A 27,784-nucleotide genomic window follows, 5' to 3' on the forward strand; every position below is an offset into this window, starting at 1 on the left:
TTAGGGTTTTCCACGTCCACCTTCAAAAGCATGATGCTCCTCATGGGCTAAAGGGCAGAAAAAAAAAGAAGAAAACAAAGAAAAAAAAGGGAAGAATACTTTAGGCAAAGAATGGGCCAACCCTTCTCTGAGCACCTCATCCGGCCTCCCCCATGGCCGGCGAGGGCTCAGACACCCTGTTAGTAGACCTGCGTGGGCAAGCAGGGGCAGGCTGCGTGTCTCCCGCCGTGCGGGTGACTCACCTCCCTTGCTGGGGAGCAGGGTGCGCAGAGGCTAAGGCGGGAGGCACCCAGAAAACGCGCGGGGAGGGAGGGGCCTGTCTAACCCGGCAGAGAGCCATGCACAATTCTCTCCTCCAGAATGAAACTGCACCGAGCCAAACCAAACCAAGAACCAACCCGGCGAGAGAACGTCCATCCTGCCACCCCCACGGCTGACACCCTCTGTGCGAAGGGGACGCTACCTCAGGTCAATGGGGCTTTGACTGCCCCCCCATCGTGCTCACCCCACGCCCCAGCCCCCAGCGGGTCTCCAGGGCTGTTGCCTGCTTTGCAGAATTACTGATTATGATTAGGAATTCTAGAATAAAACAAAAAATGGTGGCCAAATATTTTCAGAGACCTAAAAAGTGGAAGACAGGGAGATCTATGAGATTTTCCTTAGGCTAATGAGGGGTAAGGATGAAGCTGGGCGTGGTTGGGCACGCCTGTAATCCCAGCCCTTGGGAGGCTGAGACAGGAGGATTTGAGGCCAGCATCAAAAAATGAGCGAGACCCTCGTCTCAGATGTTTGCTCCAACCTGCTAAACACTGGGAAGCGGCGCTTTCTTTCCCAGGGTGACCCCAGGTCGGTCAGACTCCTGGGGTGTCCTAAAATCAGACTGACTGTAACTGAACGTCTCTCACGGCTACACCTTTACACACCTTTCACTCTTTATTGGTTTCGTGTTTTTTTTCTTTTTTCTTTTCTTAATATTTCAGGGCAGATGCCAAAGAAAACACAGTTTGGGTCTGCAATGAAATAGTCCACACTTTGGGGTCAGGTGGGGAAGCCAGATCTCCTGCTCATCCCAGTAGCTGGGAGGCTGAGACAGGAGGATTGAAGGCTTGAGGGCAGCCTCAGCAACTCAGCAAGATTCTGGGCAACTCACTGACACCCTGCTTCAAAATAAAAAGTAATAATAATCATAAAGCAACGCTGGTCTATGAATGATAAATCCAGGACTCTGCAAAGAACTCTGTTTCTCTTAGGCGATCTGGGACTGCCACAACTGAAATCCTGCCACTGGGCGGGTCTGGGTGACAGACAGAGGGTTTGGTCAGGGCTGCGGGCGTCTGGGCGGCAGGGGCGCTCTTCCAGCCTTAGGGCACTGGGCTCACGAAGCAGCCACAGAAAATTGGGATACAAATGAGGACGCCCTCTTTGGACACTGAAAGTGGATATTCGTAACACTTCCATGTTTCACAGAACATGGTTCTTTTGATTTGTTTCCAGCCGTTTAAAAAGGTAGAATTTGTTTTCTGCTGTACCCGTCAGTCTGTATTGGAATCAGAGAGAACTTGGCAGAGGTCCAGGCGCAGCCACCCAGGGAGGCCATGCCGGAATGTTCCCGGACTCCTTCTTCATGGGAAGTCTGCGCCACCTAGCTCCGACACTCCTCCCTACACCGAATCCTCTGAGCACCCCCGGCACGCAGGCAGTCCCTAACCCCTGCCCTCTCCAATTCTGCTCTGAGTTGGGTTTCTGCCGACTCACTCCTGCAGCCTGGGGCCTAGAGCCTGCCTCACACAGAGAGAGCCGTTGTTTTCCCCCCAATTTGAACTTTCATTTGAATAAGCTTTGAGTTTTCCAGCATTCGCGTATCATGAAAATACGGGTTTCTAAGCCGGGCGTGGTGGCACACGCTTGTAATCCCAACATTGGGGAGGCTGAGACCAGAGGACTGTGGTTTCGCGGACAGCCTCAGCTACTTAAGCTATCCACAACTTGTTGAGACCCTGTTTCAAAATAAAAAATAAATAGCCGGGCGTGGTGGCGCAGGCTTGTCATCTCCGTGCTTGGGAGGCTGAGACAGGAGTATCGCACAGGTTCGAAGCCAGCCTCGGCTACTTAGTGAGGCTCTCAGCAACTTAGTGAGACCCTGTTTCCAAATAAAATGTAAAAAAGGTCTGGGAGTATAGCCTGGAGGTAGAAAGCCTCTGGGTTCTACCCCCAGTACTACCAAAATAAATAAATAAATAAATAAATAAATAAATAAATAAGGCAGGGGTGTAGCTCGGAGGTCAAATGCCCCTGGGTTCCAACCCCAGACCAAAAAAAAAAAAAAATAATAATAATAATAATAATGGGGGGGAATTCTGCACCTGATGTTCCCACAGCCCTAAAATCTAGCCTAAAACCTAAAATCTAACTGGGCAACCATTTTCAGGACCCCCTCTCCTGCATGGGGGCTTTGCTGGTCTTCTCTGCCTCATTCTATTGAAGCCTGAATTCTGACCAAAACAAAACAAAAAACCTAGCCTAAGTCCCCTGTGGCCTGCTTAGCTAATAAAGGCTCGAGTGGGATGGAGCCTGGTGTGGTCCTCACGAAGCGGAAGGACTTGGGGGTCAACTAAAACCAGCTTCCTCTGTATCCGGTTGAGAAGGACGAGGGCGGAATGCAGTGGCTTCTGGCGCACGCCTGGCTCGAGACCCCAAACTGTCTTCGAGGCAAGTGCCGGGCCGCCTTAGACAAGGTGAGGAATGGCCCGGCCCCGTTCAGATGTGGCGGTGAGCCCTGCGTCCTTTGGTAGGGCCTGCTCTTTGGTCTTGTGCAGCAGCAACAAGAAAAAGCCCTCTGAGACCTTTCCACTGCTATCCGGGGTGAAAATGGAATGACCGAGTCCCTCAGGAATCCAAACGGCACTAGCAAATTTGCAATCTCCACACTGCACGCTGATAAACAGCCCCTGCGGAGCGGTCTACCTGTCTATTTTATTTACACTTTGTGGGGCTGGGGGCCTCCCGAGCCCAGGGCGACAGCCCTGGTTGGAGTTGGGATGGGTAGAAAGAGGATGATGTATGTGGAAGCCATCCTAGACGCTCCCATCTCCTGCATGTGCGGAGACTTCTGGACTCTGGAGCAGCCATGCATCATGGTTTAATCGGGAGCCTATTTTGTTTCTTACTAGTAGTAAAGTAATGGAGCATTTTATCATCCAGATCGTCTTAGAGGCAATGAAATAGTCATTAAAAAATAAACCGTGGGTTGTTAGCTCTTATTAACAGTTTGGGACATGGGAAATTTATCATACATATGTATATATATTTGCAATATATATCGTATATTTGTAATATACGTATATTTTAATCATATATGTGTACATATGTATGCATGATACATACATATATATCTGTGAATTCTCCTCTCTGACTCATTAAAAATCTAATCTGCAGCGCGGTCTACCTGACATGGGCTTAACAGCGTTGATGTTTTCGTTAATGGAAACAATGACTTTTTGAAAAGAGCACACAAGAGGAACGGACATGAATCAGGATGGAAACTATGGGCTCACACCCCCTCTGACTGGTAAGGCGCCCCCCTCCCGGGGTCACAGCCAGCGGTTACCAGGAAGGACCAGCCTTCCCGTCACGCCCGCGCGGGGTGGGGCGAGCGTCCCCGGCACAGCTGCCTGAGTTACAAATGCTTAGGACGGGGTGATTGAATATCTACCTGCCGGCTCATGCAATTACATTCTTGTTATTGTTGTTTCCAATAGAGTGCGATTTATCTTTTCTTTCTCAGAATGACAAACTTCAGTTGAGGTTTAAATTTTTAAAACTGCAAACACGAGGCGTGCTTCCTTACAGTGAGCATGCAGCTAGGCAAGAATAAACCCTCACTGATTTCAGGGACTCAGCTTGTTCTTTAAAAATAAAAAATAAGAACACTTCGGCTGGGTTTGGTGCCACGCTGCCAATCCCAGTGCTTGGGAGGCTGAGACAGAAGGATCACGGGGTGCAGGCAAGGCTCGGCAACTTAGCGAGACCCTATTTTAAAATTAAAAAAATGAATGCCGGACGTGGTGGCGCACGTTTGTAATCAATCCCTGCGCTTGGGAGGTGGAGACAGGAGGATCGCACAGGTTCGAAGCCAGCTGCACTGGCTTAAGAGACCCTGTTTCCAAATAAAAGTATAAAAAATGGGTCTGGGAGTGTAGCCCGGAGGTAGGAGGGCTTCCAGGAACCCCAGTACCACCAAAAAATAAGTAAATAAATAAATAAATAAATAAAATGAAAAGAGCTGGCGGCAGAGCTCAGAGGTAGATCATTGCTGGGTTTAATTCAAATTACCACCAGGGGGGGGAAAAAAAAAAAAGGCTCTTAAGAGTAAGCGTAAAACACTGGATTATTTTCTGAGTATAGGATTTTCCACGTTTCCCCCCTGGCTTCCTTTCCAACCCAGTTTCTGTCCTTGCAAGCGTGCTAGAATCAGCTAGAGAGCAGCCGCAGGAAGGAGGCACTCACGTTTGTAAAAGGCCGCTTTAAACGCCACGAAGGGCAGAAGCTCACGGATCCTCTCCAGCACTGTGGCCTCGCCGGCCACGGAGGCGTTCACATTCCACACCTGCACCACGTCCTCCCGGTCGCGCACGCTCACGCTGACCCCGATCACTTCATCGTCTGTGGGAGGGACGGGAGAGAGGATGAGAGCCCGGGACTCCGCGCCAGCCAGCCAGCCAGCCAGGGGACAGGGACGGGGCGAAGGGGGCGGCCTGGACCTAGGCGCAAATCGCTGCTTCTATGCTTGGGAAGAGGAAGTTAGCCCATGGCACATTTACCCCAGACTTGGATACACGGAGTGTTACAGCATTGTGTGTGTGCACGTGTGTGAGAGACAGACAGACAGACACACACACACTGCAGATTGAACCCAAGGACATCCTGCCTCTGAGTTATACCCCAACCCTCTTATCCTTTTCTTATTTTATTATAATCAAAAAAGAGTCTCGCCGGGCGTGGTGGCGCACGCTTGTAATCCCCGCGCTTCGGAGGCAGAGACAGGAGGATCACGCGGGTTCGAAGCCAGCCGCGTGCGCTGGCTTAGGAGACCGTTTCCAAATAAAAATGTAAAAATAGGTCTGGGAGTGTAGCCCGGAGGTAGAAGGGCTGCCAGGAACCCCAGTACCACCAAAACAAAACAAAACAAAACAAAACAAAACAAAACCCAGAGTCTTGCTAAGTTGCTGGGGCTAGCCGCAAGTCGCTGGGGCAGTACTTAGGAGGTCCTCCTGTCTCGACCTCCCAAGTACTGCCACCACATCCTACCCACCTTTCCTTCTGAAATGAAGCTGATCGTGGCTAAATGTGTGTGCCTGTACTCTGAACTGCCCTATTTATGTAAACATTCACAAGCGGGCATGATTAGGCTATGGGGTTAGGGGTAGGCCTGGTGTCCCCCGTGAAGGAGAGGAAGGTGGGAGGTTTGGGGGTCGGTGCTGTCCTGCTCCTTGGGCTGTACACTACTGACAGGGATACGTTCATTTTGGGGATATTTATCAAGCATCTCACATGTCATGTGTGGACTTTTCTATATATATATATATCACAGTTCCACCAAAAGTTAAAAAAGCACATTGCTTCTAATCATGATCACCCCCTGAAGTCTAGCATTCCATCTCGAGGAGACGGCCGTGTATGATTTTGTAAAGACATTGATACCCTAAAAACACACAGGCTAGCCGGGCGTGGTGGCGCACGCCTATAGTCCCAATGCTTGGGAGGCTGAGACAAGAGGATCTCAGGTTCGCAGCCAGCCTCAGCTACTTAGTGAGGCACTCCTCAACTTATTAGTGAGACCTGCTTCAAAAATAAAGAATAAAAAACAGGGTTGAGAGTATATCTCGAAGGTTGAATGTCCCTGGGTTCCATCTCCAGTACCGAAACAAAACAAAACAACAAAAACAGGCTAGCCAGGTTTGGTGGTACACACCTCTGAGCCTGGGACTTAGAAGGCTGAGACAGGAAGGTCACAGGTTCAAAATCAGCCCAGGGCAACTTATTGAGACCCTGTTTCAAAATAAAGAATTAAAAAATCGGGCTGGGGTGTAGCTTGGTGATAGAATGCCCCTGGGTTTCATCCACAGTACTGCAAACAAAACAAAACAAAACAAAAAAAAAACAGGAGCAGAAGGTGGTGGTGCACACTTGTAATCCCAGCATTCGTGAGGCTGAGACTGGAGGATCGTGGTTCACGGACAGCCTCAGCTATGTAGTGAGGCCCTCTGCAACTTAGTGAGACCCTGTTTCAAAATATAGAATAAAGCCGGGCATGGTGGTGCACGCTTGTAATCCCCGCTCTTGGGAGACAGGAGGATTGCGCAGGGTCGAAGCCAGCCTCGCTGGCTTAAGAAACCCTATTTCCAAGTTAAAAAAACAAAAAACAAAAAACATAAAATAGGTCTGGGAGTGTAGCCCGGAGGTAGAGGGTTTCCGGGAACCCCAGTACCACTATATATATATATATATATATATATATATATATATATATATATATATATGTATAAAAAATAGGGCAGGGGTGTAGTTTGGTGGTCAGATGCCCCTGGGTTCCATCCCCAGACCCACAAAACAAACAAAAAACAACAACAACAACAACAAAAAAAAAACAGGGCTCAGAGCTAGAATGCCCCTGGATTCAATCCCCAGGACACAGTCTATTTTCCCAGTGTTTTCAGGGGCCGGGGGTGGCCAGGGCTGGGGCTGCGTTACCTGCGGCGGCTCGGTCAGCGAACTGTTCTCCGATTGTTGCTAGAAGCAACTCTTTCCAAACCGTGGACTGAAGGAGGAGGAGACGCATGATTAAAAAAAGACAGAGAGATTTTCAGGCAGTTGTGTTCAGGGGCTGGATGGGGGACGTCTTCAGCTCCACATGCGCTATCTCTGCCCACGTCTGGAGCCCGCAGACACATCCGTAAACATCTAGTGTAGTGCTATATTTCGTGCCGGTTCCCAATCACTTTACCCCATAGGCACAAGCATGGGCGATCTCATAGGGCCAATCACTAGTGAACCCCCTGATAAGGTTTAGAAGAATAGGGAGGGGGTTCAAATGATCGCTAATGTTCTAGCGTCTACCTCTCACCGATTCCAAACAAGTACATTTGAGAGCTCTCTGCAAAATCCTTCTCTCTGTTTTTCTTGTGTCTGATAAGGTTCTTCAAAAGTTACTTGGGCAAAGAACGCTCAAGGAGATTTCTTGTTTACCGAGTATTAGAAACTTGAAAAATTCCATTCGCCTGCCACAGACTGTTTATGCACGGTTGTACACAATCCCCCAGGAGGCCTAGCTCCTGCGTGGGCCTGCATGCCGTCAGTGAGGAAGCAGGGCCCCTCCCGTATTACCATTCCCCACAGCCAGAGGGCCAGGACCCGCCAGCAGTTCTAAAACCTCTCCAAAGTCCTGGGTTCTCCTCTTGCTCCTTGCCCTAGGTCAGAGGCTCAGTACTCACCCCAAATTGGGTTTATTATTATTATTATTTTTTTTTTGTGTGTGTGTGTGTGTGGTACTTGAGATTGAACCTGGCACATTTTACCTCTGAGCTACACCCCTGGCTTTTTTTTTTTTTTTTTTTGCAGGTCTGGGGATGGAACCCAGGGGCATTCAACCTTCGAGCTACACCCCCTGCCCTATTTCTTATTCTTTATTTTGAAACCGGGTCTCACTGAGTTGCAGAGGGCCTCACTAAGTAGCTGAGGCTGGCCTTGATCCTGGGATTGCAGGCCTGCACTGCCATGCCCGGCTTGGGTGGCCGTCCTGAGAAGCGCTTACTCTTTGTGACCGGGGTGGGCTTCCAGGTCTCTGAGCGCCGTCTCTCTGGGTGAGCAGGGCTAACACCAGGGTGCACAGGGTGGCTGAGAGTAGGCAATGAGTCAGCAGGTGTATTTGAAGGGACTCAACACAGAGACTGTGGCTGATAAGACTCAGCGTCGACAATGGTCCCATAAATAGCTTTAGGTGTGTCATTTGCTGGGCCCTTGACACACGGTTACTGTAATAACAGTGTTTGTGGTATGGTCTTCCAAGCACATAGCAGAAACTTTTTTTTTTTTTTTTTTGGCACTGGGGATTGAACCCAGGAGTGTTCTACCTCCAAGCTACACCCCAACCCTTTTTTTTTTTTTTTTTTACTTTTCGTTTTGAATCAAGGTCTCTCTACGTTGCTGAAGGACCTCACTAAGTTGGGCTGGCCTCCACCCAACAATCCTCCTGTCTCAGCCTCCCAGAATGACAGGTGGGTGCCGCCACCCCCAGCTCTGGGAGACCCTTTCGGTCCTTGAGCTCCTCCACGTGAAGAGGTGAGACTGGGGCACATCCCTCCTCTGGTCATTCCCAGGGAAGCTTGGTGGTCTTCCGGGCCTGAGGACAGCGGCTCAGAGCCGGGAGGAGCATGGCGTGCTCCTGGAATGTATGGCTTGAGGTTGGGCCGGTGTAGGAGCCAGCGTCCTCCAGGCCCTTGGTAGGGGCTGCCCACGGCCTCTCATCAGACCCCAAAGAGCCCAGAGACCTGCGCCCCTGTCCTCTGCCCCCTATGGCCTTTTTCCATAGTGTCTCCTGGTGTGGGGCACACCCATGGCGGGAAGGAAAGAGCCTGCCGCACTCCAGGGAAACCTCCTACCCCCAGGGGAGTGATGGCCATAGTGGACCTGTTAGCTTTTCCCTGGCCTTGCAGGCAGGGGACCTGATGGTGGCGCCCTGTCCACGGAGAAGCTCCGAGACTCGCCCTCCAGGTGAAGCGTGGGGCAGGGCGTGGCAGGGTCCGAGGTGAACTGGCGCCCCAGCCCTCAGGACACTGCACAAGGCGGGTTCTGGAAAGCACCCCAGCAAACCTACCGTGCTGTCCTTGGGGACTTTCATCTTCCACACGCCTCCCTTGGCGTTACTGTCCTCCTCCCTGCAGAGAGCAACGGCGAGTTACAGGGCGTCCACCATCGGGCCCTTGTGCCAGGCACGGATGCGCTGGAATGGCCCCTCTGGAGGGAAGCCTAGGAGGCCCCCAGGGAAGCTCCGAGGGTGGTGTGCATGTGTGTGCTAGCCCTCTAGACCTCAGAATGATCCGTAATTACCATGTGCCGAAAAAGGAAAAAAGAAAAAAGCAAATTTCACTTGGTGACTGTTTCTACCTACGTTTTGTTTAACAATAGAAGCCTCAAGACAAAAACGATCAGGCCTTTTCCAATAAGCTCTCCGTGTGCGTGTGCATGTGCGTGTGTGCACGCGTGTGCGGGTGTGTGTCAGCACTGGGATTGAACCCAGAGACATTCTACCTCTGAGCAACAACCCCAAACCCATTTCATTTTTTATTTTGAGGCAAGGAAGGTCTCACTTGCTGACAGTCTTCCTAAGTTGCTGAGGCTGGTCTGGAACCTGCAATCCTCCTGTCTCAGGCTCCCAAGCACTGGGATTTATAGGTGTGGGCCACCACATCCCACCCCGTTTTCCCTTTCAAGAGCCATCTGGGCCAGCTCTGTACCAGACCCACTCACAGGGGGTGGATCCACTGCCTGGCTTTAAAGACAGGCTCCTGAGCCAGCTCCGCCCCTGAGAAGGAGCCTCACCCCGGCCTCTGTTGACTGGCTAAGGAGGAAGCAGACCCATGGGGTGTTCCTGGAGTGGACCCTGGACAGGCCCGCAGAGCCTGACCAGCACGGCGCGTCCGGCCCTGCTGCTTCTCCACAGCAATGCTCTAAAAACCTGTCTTTGTCAGGAGTGCTGGCCCAGGCTCATAATCCCAGTACTTGGGAGGCTTGAGATGGGGGATGGCCAGTTGAAATTCAGCCTCAGCAACATGGTGAGGCTCTTAGCAATTTAGCGGTCCTGTTTCCAGATTAAAAAAAAAAAGTAAAATAGGGCTGGAGGTAGGAGGGCCCTGGGTTCTACTCCCAGTACCACAAAAATAAGTAAACAAACAAACAAACAAACAAACCCATCTTTGTTCGATTTAGGTTTCTATCACTTGTGGTACTGGAGATTGAACCCAGGAGCAATCTACCTCTGAGCTACACCCCAGGCCCTCCTCGCCACCTTTTTTTTTCCCCCTCTAAGTTACTGAGGATATTGGGGCTGGGAATGTGGCTCAGAGGTAAAAAGTTTCCAAGGCTGGTCTTAAACCTGGGATCCTCCTGCCTCAGCCTCTCAAGTAATAGGATTACAAGTCTGCCCAATCATGCCCGGATCCGCTCTCATTTTTCTAGCAGGCAAATAATTCATTTGTAAACTAGTAAATAACTGGGAATGGTTGAAGGCTGTGATGCGAGGGCATATTGCTAATAGAAATGCAGCCTGGGCAAACGAATTGAGCTTTCCATGCCTGGCCACTGCACCAGGATTCTAGAAGGGGCACCTCCCCCTAGACCCTGGGCCATGACCAACGCCAGAGACTTCCACGGGCCCACGAGAGGGGGACCAGAGGGATGCTGTCGCGAGGTCACGACCACTCCCGCCAGCCTGACCTCAATCACGTGGCACACACTTACCAAAGTGGTCGCCTCTCTCCTTGCATTAAATGGTAGCTCCATCTCAAAGGCAGGCTAGTCACGGGAGGGATGTTATTGTACACGCTCCAAAATATCTTTAAAAGAAAAGAGATTCATCGTTTAATATGCCAGGTATCGACTTACCGTGCCGGTAGGTTATAAAATTAATGCACGAAGGAAAACATTTGGTTCTCATGAAGTCCGGTCCATTAGAAATAGATTTCTCTCGTTTTCTGCTAGAAAATGCACTTGACTGTTAAAGAATGCTCCTTAAGCTGGGTGTGGTGGTACAAGTGTGTAATCCCAGTATTTGGGAGACTGAGAGAGAAATATTGCAGGTTCAAGGCCAGTCTCAGTAACTTAGACTGTCAGGAACGTAATCAGAACCTGTTTCAAAATAAAAAATAAAATAAAATGGGGCTGGGAACGTAGCTCAGAGGCAAAAATGCCCCAGAGTTCAACCCACAGTCTCAAAAAAATTTTTAAAAAAAAGGATGCTACTTAAAGTGGGCATGGTAGCCCACGCTTGTAATCCCAAGCGTGGAGGCTTGGGAGGCTGAAACAGTAGAGGGCAGTTTTGCAGACAGCCTCGGCTACTTGGGTGAGGCCCTCCACAACTTAGTGAGACCCTGTTTCAAAATAAAGAATAAAGCCGGGCGTAGTGGCGCACGCTTGTAATCCCCGTGCTTGGGAGGGGGAGACAGGAGGATAGCGCAGGTTTGAAGCCAGCCGCGCTGGCTTGGGAGACCTTGTTTCCAAATTAAATAAAAAGTATAAAATACGTCTGGGAGTGTAGGCCAGAGGTAGAAGGGTTTCCAGGAACCCCAGTGCCACCAAAAAAAAAAAAAAAAAAAAAAAAAAAAGAAGAAGAAGAAGAAAAAATAGGGCTGGGGTATAACTCAGAAGTAGAACGCCCCTGAGTTCAATCCCCAGTACTGTAAATATAAAAATAAATAAATAAATAAATAAATAAATAAATAAATAAATAAATAAAGCAAGCAAGCCAGGGCTGAAGCTCAAAGGTAGAATGCTCCAGGGTTCAATCTCCAATATAAAAAACAAAGTTTTTCACAGATGTTGGGCCAAGTGCTATTTCTCAGGAAGCTGTGCTTATTAAGTGAGCATTCCTACGAGACATGTCTACACACAGGACCGGAAAGGTAATGTGCAATATGAGCCCTGAAATTAGTAAAATTGTACCATATTAAGGAGATGGGTGAAATAAGAAAATCCACTAAGGCTTAAGAGAAGTAGCTACGTAGACACGATACTGTGTTTCACCTGAGTAAACGTGGTGCCATCTGAAGGCCGTCTCGTAACGTCAAGCTGTAAACCTCAAGTATGCACGACAGCACTTATTTTTAAAAGAAGAAATTGTCAACTGACACAGGATAATCTATTTTCCCTAGTGTGTAAGTGTTTAAGTGTATCTGGTCAACTTTGATTTAGGGGGTGATTACATCTTTTATATGCTTTCAAACACCTGATTTGGAAAATGAGAGATGAAATATGTCTTACATTATAGATTTGGATATTTTTAACGCATAAAAATCACTGGCTGTTATAACATTACCTTCAGTGGTATTCTGTTATAAATATATTGAATTTGAAAACAAATGCAAACTCACGAGCTGGAAGGCATCTTGCCAATGTTTTTTGTTTTTTTTTCCATGACAGGGTGGTCCTCAGTAGCGTGTGTGTATGTGTGTGCATGCGTGTGTGTGTGTTTGGTACTTGGGATTAAACCCAGGAGTATTCTACTTGCAAGCTATAGGAAGATTCTACCTCCAAGCTATACCCCCTGGCCCTTTTAATATATTCATTTATTGAAACAGGAGGGTCTCACTCAGTTACTGAGGGTCTTGTTAAGTTGCTGAGGCTGACCTCATCTTTGTGATCCTCCTGCCTCAGTCTCCCAAGCACTGAACTACAAGCTTGCACCACCACACATGAGTTCAGCAGAGGTACTAAACCACATTTCCTTCTCCCTGGCTCTCTGGGGAAGGAGTCTGCACTGCTTTGGCTTAGGGGCTGGGGTGGGGAGTAAAAGGAGGCAGAGTGGGCTTTGTGTTCCCTCCCAGCCTGTCCTGTCAGCAACAAGAGACATCCCAGGTACAGGTGTATGGGCCACCAAGTTTTGTGGTTTTTTTTTTTTTTTTTTTTTTTTTTTTTTGCAGGTCTGGGGATGAAACCCAGGGGCATTTGACCTCCGAGCTATACCCCTGCCCTATTTTTTATTCTTTATTTTAAAACCGGGTCTCACTGAGTTGCAGAGGGCCTCACTAAGTAGCTGAGGCTGTCCGTGATCCAGGTCTCAGCCTCCCGAATGCTGGGATTGCAAGTGTGCGCCACCAACGCCCAGCTATGGGCCACCAAGTTTGCATCCTACCAAGATGCTCACGTTGAGGCCGAGCCCCAGGGGTTTGGCACACAGAGGGGGTTCTTGTGGGGAGGAGGCGAGGTCCTGAGAGTAGAACCCTCGTGAGGGCCCGAGCATCCTCAGGAGAGGCAATCTCTCTCCATCAGGAGGATACAAGAGCGCTGGCTGCTGTGGAGCAGAGGACAGAGCAGCCCCTCACCAGAACCTGGCAATGCTTGCCCCCGCCCCCCAGGCTCTGCACCTGTTAGAAACACTGGTTTCTCCAGTTCCTGGTCTTCTGTAACAGAGGCCTGAACTGCCTGAGACACAGGGTGACCATAAACAAGAACAAATGCTGTAAAAGCAAGAGTAATAAATAACCACAGGAGCTGCACCAGCACAGGCAGTGGGCAGCGATGGCAGTGCTGGCCCCTAGCACCTGCGGACCTAACCCACTGGTCCTCTGCCTTCATCTAGGAGATTTTACATGTTTACGGGATTTATTCCAGGGACAGCCTCACCAGAACTGTTGTCCCTGTTTCACAGACAAGGAAATCAAGACATGAGAGACTGAAGTACCCCAAGCATCACTGTCTGCTAAGGTTGAGGTGACAGGCCGGGTATGGTGGTGCACGGCTGCAATCCTAGGGCTCGGGAGGCTGAGACAGGAGGATCCCAGGCTCGAGGTCAGCCTCAGCAACTGGGTGAGCTCTGTCTTCAGTATGAAAAAATAAATAAGAGCCGGGTGTGGTGGTACAAGCTTGTAATCCCCGTGCTTGGGAGGCTGAGACAGGAGGATTGTGGTCACAGACAGCCTCAGCTGCTAAGCGAGGCCCTTTTGTGACTGAGTGAGACCCTGTTTCAAAGTAGAAAGAATAAAAAAATAGGGCTGGGGGTGTCACTCAGAGGTAGAATGCCCCTGGGTTCTATCTCCGGTACCTCAAAAACTTAAAATTAAAAAAAGGGCTGGAGGTGCAGCTCAGAGGGAGGAGGCCTCTAGGTTCAATCCTTGGTACAAAAAAAGAAGTTGAGGCTGCAAAGGAATCCCTTCCCCACAAGGTTTGTTTGGGATGGGTCGAAAAATCACCGCCCTAAGAATTCCGCGTAGAGAATGAAGCGCAGATTAGAACCCTCGCCGTGTGCGGTGATGTGGCTCTCCTTGGAGGGCTGAAGGAGACGGTACAGGTAACAGAACAATTAGAAAAGTAAATCCTGGGGCCTCAGGAGCTGAGCCTCCTGACTGAATAGGAATTTTATCTATGTTGAGCTATAATCCTGATGGGTTGTTCGAGCCTGCTTTGTGTATATAAAAATTCTGAAAAGCTGCGTTAACTGCAAAGGTGGTAACAACGAATGTAAGAAAATCTCCCCGTCCCTCCTCCTAACAGAAGGGCCCCAACCGAGGGGCCAGCTCAGACCCGCGACAGCGGTCCTCAAACAGCTGTGGGGCGCCTACCTTGCAAGTACTCGGGCTTTCAGCATGAAGAACAAAATTCCCGCAGGATTTTAGCTTCTTTCTGTGATGCGAGCATCCGCAGGTTGAGCTGGAATTCAAAACTCCGATTCCGAGACCCAGATCGTGTGTGTGTGTGTGTGTGTGTGTGTGTGTGTGTGTGTGTGTGTGTTGATGATTGAATCCAGGGCACAATGCCTCTGAGCAACAACCCCAGCACCCCTTTTTTATTTTTTAGTTTGAAACAGACTCTTGCTAAGTAGCTGAGGGTGGTTCTGAACCTGCAATCCTCCTGTCTCAGCCTCCCAAGTACTAGGATGACAGGCGTGTGTTACCACACCCAGCTCAGCCTGGTAATTTCTAAGAGGCCACAAGATTTGGGAGCACAACAGGGACCAATCACCCCTGGCTTCTAGGAGACCCAGAGCACTGGCCAGCGCAGCTGGCAGGTGCCTGCAAAGCCTCAAGATATCACGGGGCTTTAAAGGACATCGGCCTTCAGGGGCAGTTAGAGGAGGCACTTGGGCTTGCCGGGCCCCTGCTAGGACCAGGCGCTGGCCGAGATGGTGGGGATGCCGTCCCGCTGGTCCCGCAGCAGCCCTGGAGGAGCACCCGTGGCTTCTGTGTTTGACAGACACCAGCCGCACCATCCAGCCGTCCCTCCGCGCCCTCACCTGTACTGTCTGCACGGTGTAGATCTTCTTCAGGTTTGAGGCGCACTCGGCCGCCGTGGCACCCGGGAGTGATCTGTGCAAAGCGTGACAAAGGACAAAAGATGTAAAGGAACCAGTCAGTGTGCATGGACCACGTCGCCGTATCTTGGGGGACTCAGTAAAAATCATGTCTAAAAGCACTGAATCGGGAATTCTGGGGATGCTACTTAAAATTTCAATATGAATTCCATCTTCCTTCATTTTCATTGTGGTGCTGGGATTGAACCCAGGGTCATTCCACCTCGAGCCACACCCCCATCCCTATTGTATTTGAAGCAGGGTCTTGCTAAGTTGCTGAGGCTGGTCTCAAACCTGTGATCTTTCTGTCTCGGCCTTTCAAGTGCTGGGGTGACAGGCGCGTGCCCCTGTGCCCTCCACAAATTCCTTCTTTGTGAAGGTCTGTGTTTTATTCTAAAATATAGCATACTTATGTTGTGGGAATTTAATAGATAACAAAGAAAAATACAAAGAAAGGTATTTGGAAACCTTATAATTGCATTTTTTTCTTCTTCTGATACAGGGGATTGAACCCCAAAACATTCTACTTCCGAGCTACACACCCAGCCCTTTTTCTAAATTTTTGTTTTGAACAGGGTCTTGCTAGAGTCTTGGTAATGTTACCGAGGCTGTCCTCAAACCAGCAACCCTCCTGTTTCAGCCTCCCAGCTACTGGGATGACAGGCAGGCCTAGAAAGGAAAATACTCTTAAAAGTCACCATGTCAGGTGTCACGGCTCACGTCTGTCATACCAGCTATTCGGAGGCTGAAACAGGAAGATTGCAGGTTCAAAGCCAGATCTGGCAACTTAGTGAGGCTTTCAGAAACCTCATGAGCGCCTGTTTCCAAATAAGAAATAAAAAATCGGGCTGGTGGTATAGCTTAGAGGTAGAATGCTTCTGGGTTCAACCCCACCCCACCCCCATAGCACACATACACACGTTAAAAAAAAAAAAGAGTCACTGCTTTCATCTGGTTTTGTGTGGTTTTCCCCAACACTTACTGTTAGAAAATGCCTTCAGCTATTTTATCCAGCTGGTTTAGTAATGCTGAACCGTAGTACAGCCGCATGCATTAGAAAATGCCTTCAGCTACTTTATCCTGCTGGCCCAGTGGGTGATGATGAACTGTAATGTATTTCTCTTTGCTTCCACTAGATGGCAACAGACTACAGGTTTCTTGAGAAAACCCACATACGTAACCGGCTTTACCAAACACCAAGTCCTGGGACAGGGGTAGGACGACACGGTCAATTCTGGGTCTCCATGGTTTTTATGATGTGAAGAAGCTAGATTCCCGGCATCCTTTCTTTCTCCCTACACTGGGTTAGCGGTTCTTGCTCCAAAGTTGGTGCCTAGTTATATCAGGCCCGAGATGATACTGTCTCACACAGACAAGGCTCCCAAAGCACACCCCTAGCTCTTGGTGATAAGGGGCTTGCTGGGAGGAGACAAGGCTGGCCACAGCGGGCCCGCCGGATCTGAAATCCATGAAAGGACCACGTCTCTACTGGCCACGGACCCCAGAAACATGACTCTGGGGACCCCAACACGTGGCACCTTCTGGACAGTTGTCAGAAGGCTGCACACCAGAGATGCAAACTCACCCTGGCTCAGACGGACAGTGGCTAGGATGCACCTGGCTGGGGGAGTGGGGAGCAGCTCCGTGGACCACTGAATGGCCCAAGTCACATGAGGGAAAGTGTTTCTGAACACACCTGCCTGTAACACCAGAGGTCACTACGAGAGCATGAGGCTGCAGAGCCTAAGTCAATCTCTCCTAATGCACTCAGTTGATACATACTTTATAGTTGTTAATTCATTTGCTGGAGGTTGTGTGTGTGTGTGTGTGTGTGTGTGTGTGTGTGTGGCACTGGGGATGGAACCCAGGAGCGTTCTACCTCTGAGCTACACTCCCAGACCTATTTTTTATTATTTATTTTGAACAGGGTCTCACTAAATTGCAGAGGGCCTAAGTAGCTGAGGCTGGCCGTGAACCTGCGATCCTCTGGTCTCAGCCTCCCAAGAACTGGGATTACAAGTGTGCGCCACCACGTCTGGCCTGGAGTTTATTTTTAAAATGCAAATCCACTATAACCATGACTGTATTTCCTTGCCAGCCTTGATGCTTAAGGACCATACAGAGCAGTAGGTAGTCAAGAGCTGGGTCCCCGGTGCCTTCTAGCGATGGCAGGTGATGTCCCTCAGCCTGTGTAGACCGACCAGACTCCCGCTGGCCAAGTATTCATTTGCATAAATACAAATTCACTATTTATGCATATTTTTATCCTTGTTTCAGTTTTATAAGACTTAAGGAAATTAAAAAAGAAATAAGCCGGGTGTGGTGGCACAAGCTTGTAATCCCAGCATTTGGGAGACTGAGACTGGAGGATCGCGGTTCGCGATCAGCCTCCCTCAGCTACTTAGTGAGGCCCTTTTAAACTCAGTGAGACCCAGTTTCAAAATAAAGAATAAAAAATAGGGCAGGGGGTGTAGCTCGGTGGCCGAATGCCCCTGGGTTCCATCCCCAGACCTACCCCCCGCAAAAAAGAAGAAGAAGAAATATGTCTAGTTTCCTCTGAATACAATGTTCCATAAAAAAATCTACCACTTTTTTGTGGAAAAAATACTAGATGTTAATCTATTAAATTTTTTCACTTTTTTTTTTTTTGTGTGTGTGTGTGTGTAGTACTAGGGATTGAACCTAGTAGTGTTCTACCTCTGAGCTATCCCCCCGGGCCCTAGTTTCGCTTTTATTTTGAAACAGGGTCTCAATAAGTTGCCGAGGGTCTTGCTAAGTTGCTGAAGCTGGCCTTGAACCTGTCATCCTCCTGCTTCAGCCTCCCAAGTACTAGGATTACAAGCAAGGGCTATGATGCCCAACTTTTTTCTTACTTTTAAAAATTTGTCTGAAGGTGGGCTTAGGGGTGTTTCTCAGAGGCAGAATGCCCTGGGTTCAATCCCTAGTAACACAAGAAAGAGGAGGAGGAGGAGAAGGAGGAGGAGGAGGAGGAGGAGGAAGATGGAGTAGGGTGGAGGAGAAGATAAAGCAAATGATCACCAGTGATTTTTTTCTAGATCGAAATGCAACACCCTCACACGATATTTAATTAACTTGACATGATCCTGTATAAGGAAATAAACCTCAAAATATATATTCATTTCTTTTTTCTTCTTTTTTTTTGGTGAAACTAGGGTAAAACCCAGGGGCTTTTCTACCTCTGGGTTACACTCCCAGACCTATTTTATATTTTATTTGGAAACAGGGTTTCACTAAGGTGCTGAGAGCCTCACTAAGTAGCTGAGGCTGGCTTCGAACCTGTGCCATCCTCCTGTCTCAGCCTCCCAAGCGTGGGGATTATAAGCCTGCGCCACCACGCCCGGCTAAATATATATTCATTTCTAACCATCCTCATTGAAGCATAAGTCCATCAGTAAAAAATTTAAACTACATACTTTTTAAAAAGAAAAAAAGGAAAATACATTCCTGTCCTTGAGGCCCGGCTCCTCCCTCCCCCATACACAGCCGGGGAAGGGTCCTGTTGTAGTTGTCTGTGCTTTAGGGCAGCTGGAATATAGCCGTGGGACGTGTTTGTCAGATAGTCAGCCAAAATTTTTTTTTTTTTTTGTACTAGGGGTTGAACCCAGGTAGCCAGGGGCATGTGACCCTTCACCTAACCTATGGCGCTTTTTTCTATTTTTCATTCTGAAACAGGGTCTTGCTAAGTTGCCAAGGCTGGTCTTGAACCTGAGATCCTTCAGTCTCAGCCTCCCCAAGTACTGGGATTAAAGACATGTCTGTCTGTCTGTCTGTCTGTCTGTCTGTCTCTCTCTCTCTCTCTCTCTCTCTCTGTCTTCACAGCCAGGTCTTTTTTTTTTTTTTTTGGTGGTACTGGGGTTCCTGGAAATCCTTCTACCTCTGGGCTACACTCCCAGACCTATTTTATATTTTTTATTTGGAAACAGGGTCTCTTAAACCAGCGTGGCTGGCTTCGAACCTGCGTGATCCTCCTGTCTCCGCCTCCCAAGTGTGGGGATGACAAGCGTGCGCCACCACGCCCGGTGTGCCAGATCTTCTTTTACTTGTTTTCTGGTGCAAAAAGCAAATGTTCGAATTCAGAGTCACTTAAGTTTTGTACATTCTACCACCCAGGTTTATGAAGGAATGAATTTCCCAGAAAAGCCTCTAGAATGAAATCTATTCAGGGCTTCCAAATGTATTAGCATTGCCAGCTAATACATCTGTACGAAGCTGTTTCTTACTTTTCCTTTCGTAGCTCGGGGACTTGACACCAGGGCCTCGCTCTACCCCCAGCCACGCCCGCCCCGGCCTGGTGCCCCGAGCTTGCCCAGTGGCAGTGTGGGGCCAGCTCTCTGCTCTCACATCTGCTAGTGTTGCCTATGGCTGCTTTGGGGGAGTCAGCGGCGCTGAGAACAGAACTTGCCCGGGGCAATGGAGCCGCCTGCCCGGGATTCCAGCTTTCAGCTGCAGCCCCCATAATGCAGAATGATCTAATCCAAACGCCATAGCCTGAGGCCCACAGGGAACTTCAAAGTCACCTTACCAACAAGCAATGCCACACACCCTCTCGGCTGTCGGGGACGCACTGGCGATCGTTCTAGACAAACCCTGGCCCGTGGACTCCCCAAAAAAGGCTTCCCCAAAGAAGCAATGTTCAGACCCTGCCCCGCCCTGGTACTGGGGAGAGAGCCCAGGGAAGTCTACCTCCAAGCTCACCTCCAGCCCTATTTCATTTTCTATTCTGAAACAGGGTCTCACTAGGTGGCAGAGGCTGGCCTTGAACCTCTCATTCTCCTGTGTCTGCCTCCCAAGTAGTGGGCCGACAGGCAAGTGCCACCATGGCCAGTTTATATCCATCTTTAGGAAAGAGGCGCATGGGGTACCACACCCTCCCAGGAAGTTAGAATCTGTGCTGGTTATGGCAGACGGGACCCACAGTCTGCCAAAAATAAGGAAGAAGTGTTACGTTGCACAGGACCCAAACTCCCCAGTCCAGTTTTAGATTACTCCTGCGTCCCCAACTTAACAGAGCAATGGGAAACGCGTCTCAAGGCCTTCCGTGTAGATCTGTGAAAACTCCTTTGCACTGGAGTCAGGAGAAGGCAGGAAATCCTTCTCCTTAAATGGTTCCCAGGCACCAAAGTACCACTGACACTCGCAAACGTAACGTGCCATTTACAAATCATGTTTATCAGCTCGTTAAAGCAGGTTCTCCAAGAATTGCCGCCGTTTGAAGGCGTTTCCCCCTCTACTCAGGTAGGAAATGCTGAGCCCCCCAGATAAGGGAGAGCTCACAGACCCTTCAGAGCACACCCCCTCCTTACAACCCCGCTGTGCACGTGAGGAAACTCAGTCCCAGAGTACAGCGAGAACTCGCTCCAAGATGCACGGCCGGCCCGCAGCGGGCTGGACTCGCACCAAGCGTTGCCCGGCAGCCCTGCCCGGCGTGCCGAGCCAAGCAGAACCCTTCGGCACACCAAGGGCTGGAACAGCCGGGCCTGGACATCACAGGCCCCGCTAACGGTACGGCTACCAGAGACTTGGCTCATTATGAGAGTTCACGGAGACAGGGGCTTTTGCGAACACCAAAGAAAGTTATCTTGTCCGTTTTCTGGCCAACCTCAACAGGCTGTGGCTCCACACACTGGCATGAGAATAGTGGAGAGGCTTCTGATGGAGTGAAGACACTTCCAAGGTTTCCTCAAACCCTGCTGCTTAGAGTGGGGACGGGCCCACGTGCAGCTTCTCCTGGGGGCTGCTTAGACGTGTGGATGCCCCAGAGGCCTCTGGAGACCTGTCGGCCCTGTGGATTCCTACTTTTTTTTGCGGGGGTGTGGGGTGGTACAAGGGCATTCTACCTCCAAGCTACACCCCCAGTCCTATTTTTTAAATTTGAAAATAGGGTCTCACTAAGTTGCCGAGGCTGGCCTTGAACCTACAATCACCCTATCTCAGCCTCCCAAGTACTGCAATGACAGGCGTACACCACCAGACCCAGCTAACAACAGTATTTCCTAACAAATTTTGAAAGCCTTGGCTCAGTATCTCCCATAAACTGGGCTTTGTTTTCCCCGATTGTGAAATTAATGTGGTAAATCCATATTGCCTTGTTTAATGGTGCTGGGGATTAAACACAAGGGTGCTCTACCTCTGAGCTACACCTACAGCTCTATTTTAATTTCAGTTGTGAAGCAGTTAATGCTTAGACTGGTCTCAAACCTGTGATCCTCCTGTCTCGACCTCCCACGTACTGGGATGACAGGCACGTGTCACCACGCCCAGCCACAGAGCCCACAGTTCAGGATGTGAGTCCTGGGAGGACCATGCCATCGGCCGCTCGTATTCACAGGGCGGTACTGAGGAGGCTGGACGCACGTCAAGTCAAAGCCAGTCTCCTTTGGGAGGCTGAGGCAGGAGGACTGCAGACAGAGACCGGCCTCAGAGCTTAGCAAGGCCCTCAGTAACTTAATGAGACTCTGTTCCAAAATAAAAAATAAAGTAGGACCAGGGATGTAGCTCAGAAGTAGAATTCCCCTGGGTTCGATCCCCAGTACCCACCCCCAACACAGAGAAAATAATGATGATGACAATATTCTACCCTACATGGCAGATGATTTCATTCCAGCCGAGAAAAGCAGCCTTAAGGGGGGAGGCTGGAAAGACAGAGAGGTGGGTCCCAAAGGCATTCCCCTGCGGAAGTCACAGCAAGCGGGGCTCAGCTGTCAGAGGGGCCTGTGCAGAGGCTGGCCACGCAGTGAGCACACACCCCCAATCTATCATTCACTATATTAAGGGTGATTTCCTTTTAATCACTTAGAGATAGATCTGTGGCTTGCGGCTACTCCCGCTTCCTGTTGAGGAAGAGTCACGTACACGGATGGCCCAGGCCTATTATGGATGGTTAATAACATCTGTTGAAACAGCCTCATGACTTAAATGTCTCTGGTCCACGTGTTTATCTGATTTCTATCTCTCTGCTTGTCTGCTGTCAGCCCTGGTGCACCGCATGGGTCCTTGGCAGCCGCAAGGGGCGGCTCCTTTTCACTTGACGTATAATTGATTGTCTAGTAGAATCGCGGTGGGAGAGGAGGGCGGAAGTGTGAACGTTGGCAGAGCTGGGCTCAGTGGTGCAAGCCTGTCATCCCAGTACTTGGGAGGCTGAGACAGGAGGATCGCAGGTTTGAGACCAGCTTCAGCAACTTAGTGAGGTGCTCAGCAAGCTTGAGAGACTCTGTTTCAAAAACTAAATAGTAAGAAAGGGCTAGAATTGTAGCTCAGGGGTAGAATGCCCTTGGGTTTAATTCCTATACCAACCAGCCAATAAGTGCATAAATATCAAAAATAAAGTTGACAAATGGAATGAATAAGGCCAGCATTTGAAGTATCCACACACCTTATTGCTAAAGTCTTCCCCAAATTAGGTTTGAATGTAAGTAAATGGTATCTATAAGATTAAAATTGGGCCGGGCGTGGTGGCACATGCTTGTAATCCTGGTGCTTGGGAGGCGGAGACAGGAGGACTGTGCAGAAGCCAGTCTTGCTGGCTTAAGAGACCCTGTTTCCAAATAAAAATATAAAAAAATAGGTCTGGGAGTGTAGCCAAGAGGTAGAAGGAACCCCAGTACCATCAAAAAAAATTAAAATAAAAATTGGGAAAATAATCTAGGTGTGGTGTCGTGCACCAGTAATCCCAGTAATTAGGAGGCTGAGCTAGGAGGGTCACAGATTTGAGGACAGGCTCAACAATTTAGGCCCGGGTATTTTTTGTTGTTGTTGGTTTTTTTTTTTTTTTTTTTTTTTGGTGGTACTGGAGTTCCTGGAAACCCTTCTGCCTCGGGGCGACACTCCCAGACCTATTTTATATTTTTATTTGGAAACAGGGTCTCTTAAGCCAGAGAGGCTGGCTTCGAACCTGTGCCATCCTCCTGTCTCCGCCTCCCAAGCGCAGGGATTACAAGTGTGCGCCACCACGCCTGGCTTAGGCCCTGTTTTAAAACAAAAAATAAAAGGGGCTGGGGGGGTGTCGCCCAGAGGAGGTGTAGCCACTGGAGTCAATCTCCAATACCACCAAAAAACAGTAAGTAAATTTATTTTTGTCAGCCAGAAGCAGCTAAGAATGAGTAATTTCCCCAAGTGAGGACATCTGAGGGCCCGGGACATTTTGCAAGACCCAACCCTTGGACACAGCTGGAAAGACCATGGGCCCCCAGGGAAGGGCCTTTTCTGTCAGAGAGATCTTTCCAGAGCCTCTTTACAAAAATATAAAGTCCTTGTTGGGTATGTTGCCACACACCTGTCATCTCAGCACTTGGGAGGCTGAGACTGGAGGATCACAGGCTTGAGGCCTTAAAAAACTTAGCAAGGCTCTCAGCAACCTAGTGAGACCCTGTTTCAAAGCAAATAAAAATAAAAATAAAAACGGCTGGGAATGTGGCTCAGAGGTAGAATGTCTCTGGGTTCAATCCCTAGTGCCAGAAAAAATGAAGGAAAAAAAAAAAAAGAATGGAGAGGGAGAGAGGGAGAGGACAGAGGGTTGGAAATCCTTTCTTCCAATTGTTGTGACCCCTGTCTAAAAGGAGACCCCAGCCATGCGTGGCTGTCCTGGTAGAAGTCCAGGTGGGGATGGGAATCCTCTCTTCGACCTTCTGGGCACAGGAAGCGCCCTGAGGTGGCGGTAGATGGAGTGAAAATCCACCTTGCGGCAACAGGGCGGGGGCACCTCGGAAGGGCAAGACAGGAGCACCATCACCTGCTGAGCACGCCGGCCAGGTGAGGGGCGCCAGACGAGGGGGGCTGGAGCAGCGTATAAAGGGCCCCCCAAAACCAAACCCCATGGAAAGCTGCACCCGGAGCACAGAGGCGGGCTCAGACCTGCAGAAGATGCCTGGGGGAGACTCGTGGACCGAATGGAGACCAGACACGTGGATAGAGAATGGGGAGACACAGGCTCGCTTGTTGACTTAGCGGGACGGCACTTCTAGTGTCTGGGCATCTCCTCGGCTATCACGTGTGTCCAGAGCACAGCGGACAGCTGCTGGCCAGCTATGGGGGCGGGCAGACGCCATTGGAGAGAAACGGGCCGCCCTTGTCCAATTTTACAGAAGGTGAAGCCGCTGTGGACGGCCGGCACGCAGCGCCTTGCAGAGCCGATTTACACCAGGGTCTGTCTGGGGCTGGGCAGCTACAGGTTAGGATTTGGGGCCACGCAACAGGAGGCTGCGGTTGCTGCTACCTGCTCCTGTCTGGTAGGGACAGAGGGAGGGCCGCTGAGGTGGTGCCCGGTGTGTGCGCAGGAAGGCTATGTGCAGCAGACACCTTCAGGGCAGCAGCGGAGCCGCATCCCCAAGTGGGAAGTGTGTGCGTTATACAAGGAGCAGAGAATACAGCCTGGGGCCGAGTCCTATGGAAAACACTGGGGGGGGGGGGGTGCCATGAGATGGAGCCAAAGACACACTAAGATTGGCCTCTACAAATCCAGACAGGCGGGTTTTAAAATCCAGGGAAGGGGGCAGCTGTCTTCATCCTACAGCCCAGTGTAAGAAGCTTCACCCTAGAGCCCTGTCCACACACTTCGACTCCTATATACTCTTTTCTTTTTCTTCTCTTCTCTCTCTTTCCTTCCCTCCTTCTTTCTATCCATCCTTCTTTTCTTCTTTCTTTTGAACTGGGGCTTGAACCTAGGGCTACGCCCTAGGCCCTTTTATTTATTTATTTATTTTATTTGTTTTTCTTTTTTGTTTTTGTGGGCCTGGGGATGGAACCCAGGGGCATTTGACATCGGGGCTATAGCCCCTGCCCTATTTTTTATTCTTTATTTTGAAACCGTGTCTCACTGAGTTGCAGAGGGCCTCACTAAGTAGCCGAGGCTGTCCGCGAACCGCGATCCTCCGGTCTCAGCCTCCCGATATTTTTTTTTATTTTAAAACAGGTCTCGCTGAGCTGCTGAGGGGCTTGCTATGTTGCTGAGGCTGTCTGTGAACCTGCGATCTTCCTGTCTCAGCCTCCCAAGTCCCGGATGACAAACCCATGGCTCTCATTTAATCCTCGGCATAGCCCTGTGGCGCATATCCTAAGAAGATCCTCACTCGGAAGGCTAGGTCCCTTGCTGGGCTGCAGGAGGCCAGGAAGCAGAACCAAGAGGGGTGTCGAGTAGCAGGAGCCAGTTATGTGGGCGCTGTGGCTCGGCTGCTGTGGACTTTCCAAATGATTAGCCAGGCTCTCAGCAACTTGGCGAGACACTGCTTCCAAAAACATAAAACAGGGCTGGGGATGCAGCTCAGAGGTAGAATGCTTCTGAGTTCAAACCTCATTATACCCCCCCCCCATAAAAAGTCCAAATGAATACAGCCATTTCTATTAAGGATTCCGGAACTGTGGCAATAATATCTTACATTTGGCTGTGAACTTTAAAAAAAATAAGAAAGTGTAAAAATTAACAGTAAGAATGACATGGTTTATATCTTCACTGAATTTAAGTATTCTTATCTTAAAAGATACTAGAAGTCAGGTCTGATGGTGCACACCCATCCTGGAGAGGCTGAGACAGGAGGATCACAGGTTAGTGGCCAGCCTCAGCTATCTAGTGAGGCTCTCTGCAAGCAACTTAGTGAGACCCTGTTTCAAAATAATAATAATAATAATAATAATAATAATAATAATAAATAATTATTATTATTTTATTATTCTAAAAAAGAGCAGGGTTATAGCTCATAGGCAGAATGCCCCTGGGTTCCATTCCAGTACCAGAGCACACACACACACATTAACCTAGATACTTTTTAAGCACGTCTTGTTACATAATACCAAGTCTTGGACCATTCCTAAAGAGTGTGCTTCTCATATGTAGACTAAATGTTGACCTGTTTTAAAAAAGAAACTCTCTGATGCCTTTTCCACCAGTCAGAAGTATCTACAGGAGGTTTAATATAATGAAAACAGAAACCAGGTAGCAGCCACACTGAAGCAGCACGTCCCTGAACAGTGAGGCACACACACTTTCACTCTGCTGAGACTTGCCAAAACCACTCTTGTTATCATATTAAAATGCTCTTACAGCCCCAGAACGAAAGCGAAAATGTTTTGAACACGTGACTCTCTACCCGACCCACCTCCGACTTCTTGAGCCCTGGGAAAAGAATTGATACCTGGGCTCCAGGTATCAATTCTTTTAATGGATGCCAGTTCCAACAGGAGGAAGGACCCTGTTGGCTCTCACTCTAAAAGATAAATATCGCTTTTTAGAATATAAAAGATGAATATCGCCCGCCATGGTGGTGCACACTTGTAATCCCGCCCTTGGGAGGCGGAGACAGGAGGATGGCGGAGGTTCCAAGCCCCTCTCTGGCTTAAGAGACCCTGTCTTCAAATAAAAAATAAACAATAGGTCTGGGAGTGTAGCCCGGAGGTAGAAGGGTTCCATCCCCAGGACCACAAAAAACAAACAAACAAACAAAACCTTTAGGGCTGGGGGGTGTAGCCAGGAGGTAGAACAGCCCCTGAGTTCTACCCCCAGAATAACAACACAGGCGCAGGCAGGTGGACACAGATGTAGACAGCAGTGTCCAGGGCAGCCTCTCCCAGGTGGCCACTAGCTGCGACCAGAAAGGCCGCGACTGTCCCCCTATGGACAAGGGGGTCTTGGTCCCTCCCTCCAGTCCTCCAGCCCCTGCGGGCACGTGGATCCAAGGAGGCCCTGGGTGCAGGCGGATCCAGAGGGAGGCGCCCGCGCGGCCAAACAGCACCACGCCACTTCTTTGGGGGCTGGCCAACTTTTCCAACTGCTGTCACCGCTAAGGTCGTCCGGGGCCACCGGCGCCCCGCGAGGAGGCCGGGCGGCCATCGCTAGCCCGAAGCCCCAGCCCCAGCCCCAGCCCCGGGCCGGCCGGGAGGACCCCTCCCCCCGCCCCCAGCTCAGCCAGCAGCACGCCTGTCCCTGCCGGCTTGCAGGGAGTGAGCTGGGGGCGCGCTGCAGAAACTTTTGGGGCTGCGCTGCCTGCTGCGGGCCCGGACCCCCTCCGGCCACGGGGCTGAGTCTGCGCCACGGCCGGACCGAGGCGAGCCGGGTGGACAGCAGCGCGGGCCGCACGGACAAAGCGGGGCGCGGGCGCTCACCTGTCCAGCCAGAAGGTCCAGGGCGAGCTGAGCGGGACGGCGCCCGGCTCGGGCCGCAGCTCCTCCGGCAGACGCAGGCCGGGCGGCTCCGCGGCGGCCGCCAGGGACCCCGGGGGCTCGGGGGGCGCGGCGGCCGGGGGCAGCGCCATCTTCTCCGCCCCGCGCGCCCGCCAGGCCGCGGAGGACGCGGACCCGGGAGCGAACTGCGGCTGAGTCACCCGGCCCCGCCCCGGCCGCCCCGCCCCGCCCCGGCCCGCTGCGGCCTGCCCGGAGCCCCGAGCCCCGCGGGCAGGCCTGGCCCGCTGCCTGGGCGCCCCAGGACAGGACCCGGGCTGCAGGCTGCGGCTCGCTTGGCCCCGGGAAGGAGGGATGGAGGGACCTTCCAGCGCTCTGCAGGGTGGCTGAGCCGCTGGCAGATGGCTGCAGGAGGGAGGAGGATGGATGTGGCAGAGAGATGGAGAGGGGACCAATGACCAACTGGATGGAGGGACTGCAGCGCCCCGAGGGCAGCAGGGGAGGCCAGACGGACAGAAGGGGCTGGGGACCAGGCACAGGTCAACAGTGCATCCCTTCCATACCCGCTAGTTTCCTACTGAGGGGATCTGAAGGGATCAG

General features: G+C 50.4%; 1 protein-coding gene across 1 annotated transcript; it reads right to left on the bottom strand.

The window, feature by feature from the left end:
* EIF4E3 (eukaryotic translation initiation factor 4E family member 3) lies at positions 1 to 27,318 on the bottom strand (the record flags this gene model as incomplete). Its single annotated transcript, XM_080718221.1, has 7 exons — positions 1 to 47; positions 4,507 to 4,662; positions 6,751 to 6,817; positions 8,873 to 8,933; positions 10,516 to 10,610; positions 15,002 to 15,074; positions 27,170 to 27,318. The coding sequence occupies 7 exons, from the start codon at positions 27,316 to 27,318 to the stop codon at positions 1 to 3; spliced, it is 648 nt and encodes a 215-aa protein (XP_080574347.1).
* Positions 27,319 to 27,784: the final 466 nt, after the last annotated feature.

Source organism: Muscardinus avellanarius (assembly GCF_963383645.1).
Source record: "Muscardinus avellanarius genome assembly, chromosome: 22".
Taxonomy (NCBI): Eukaryota; Metazoa; Chordata; class Mammalia; order Rodentia; family Gliridae; genus Muscardinus; species Muscardinus avellanarius.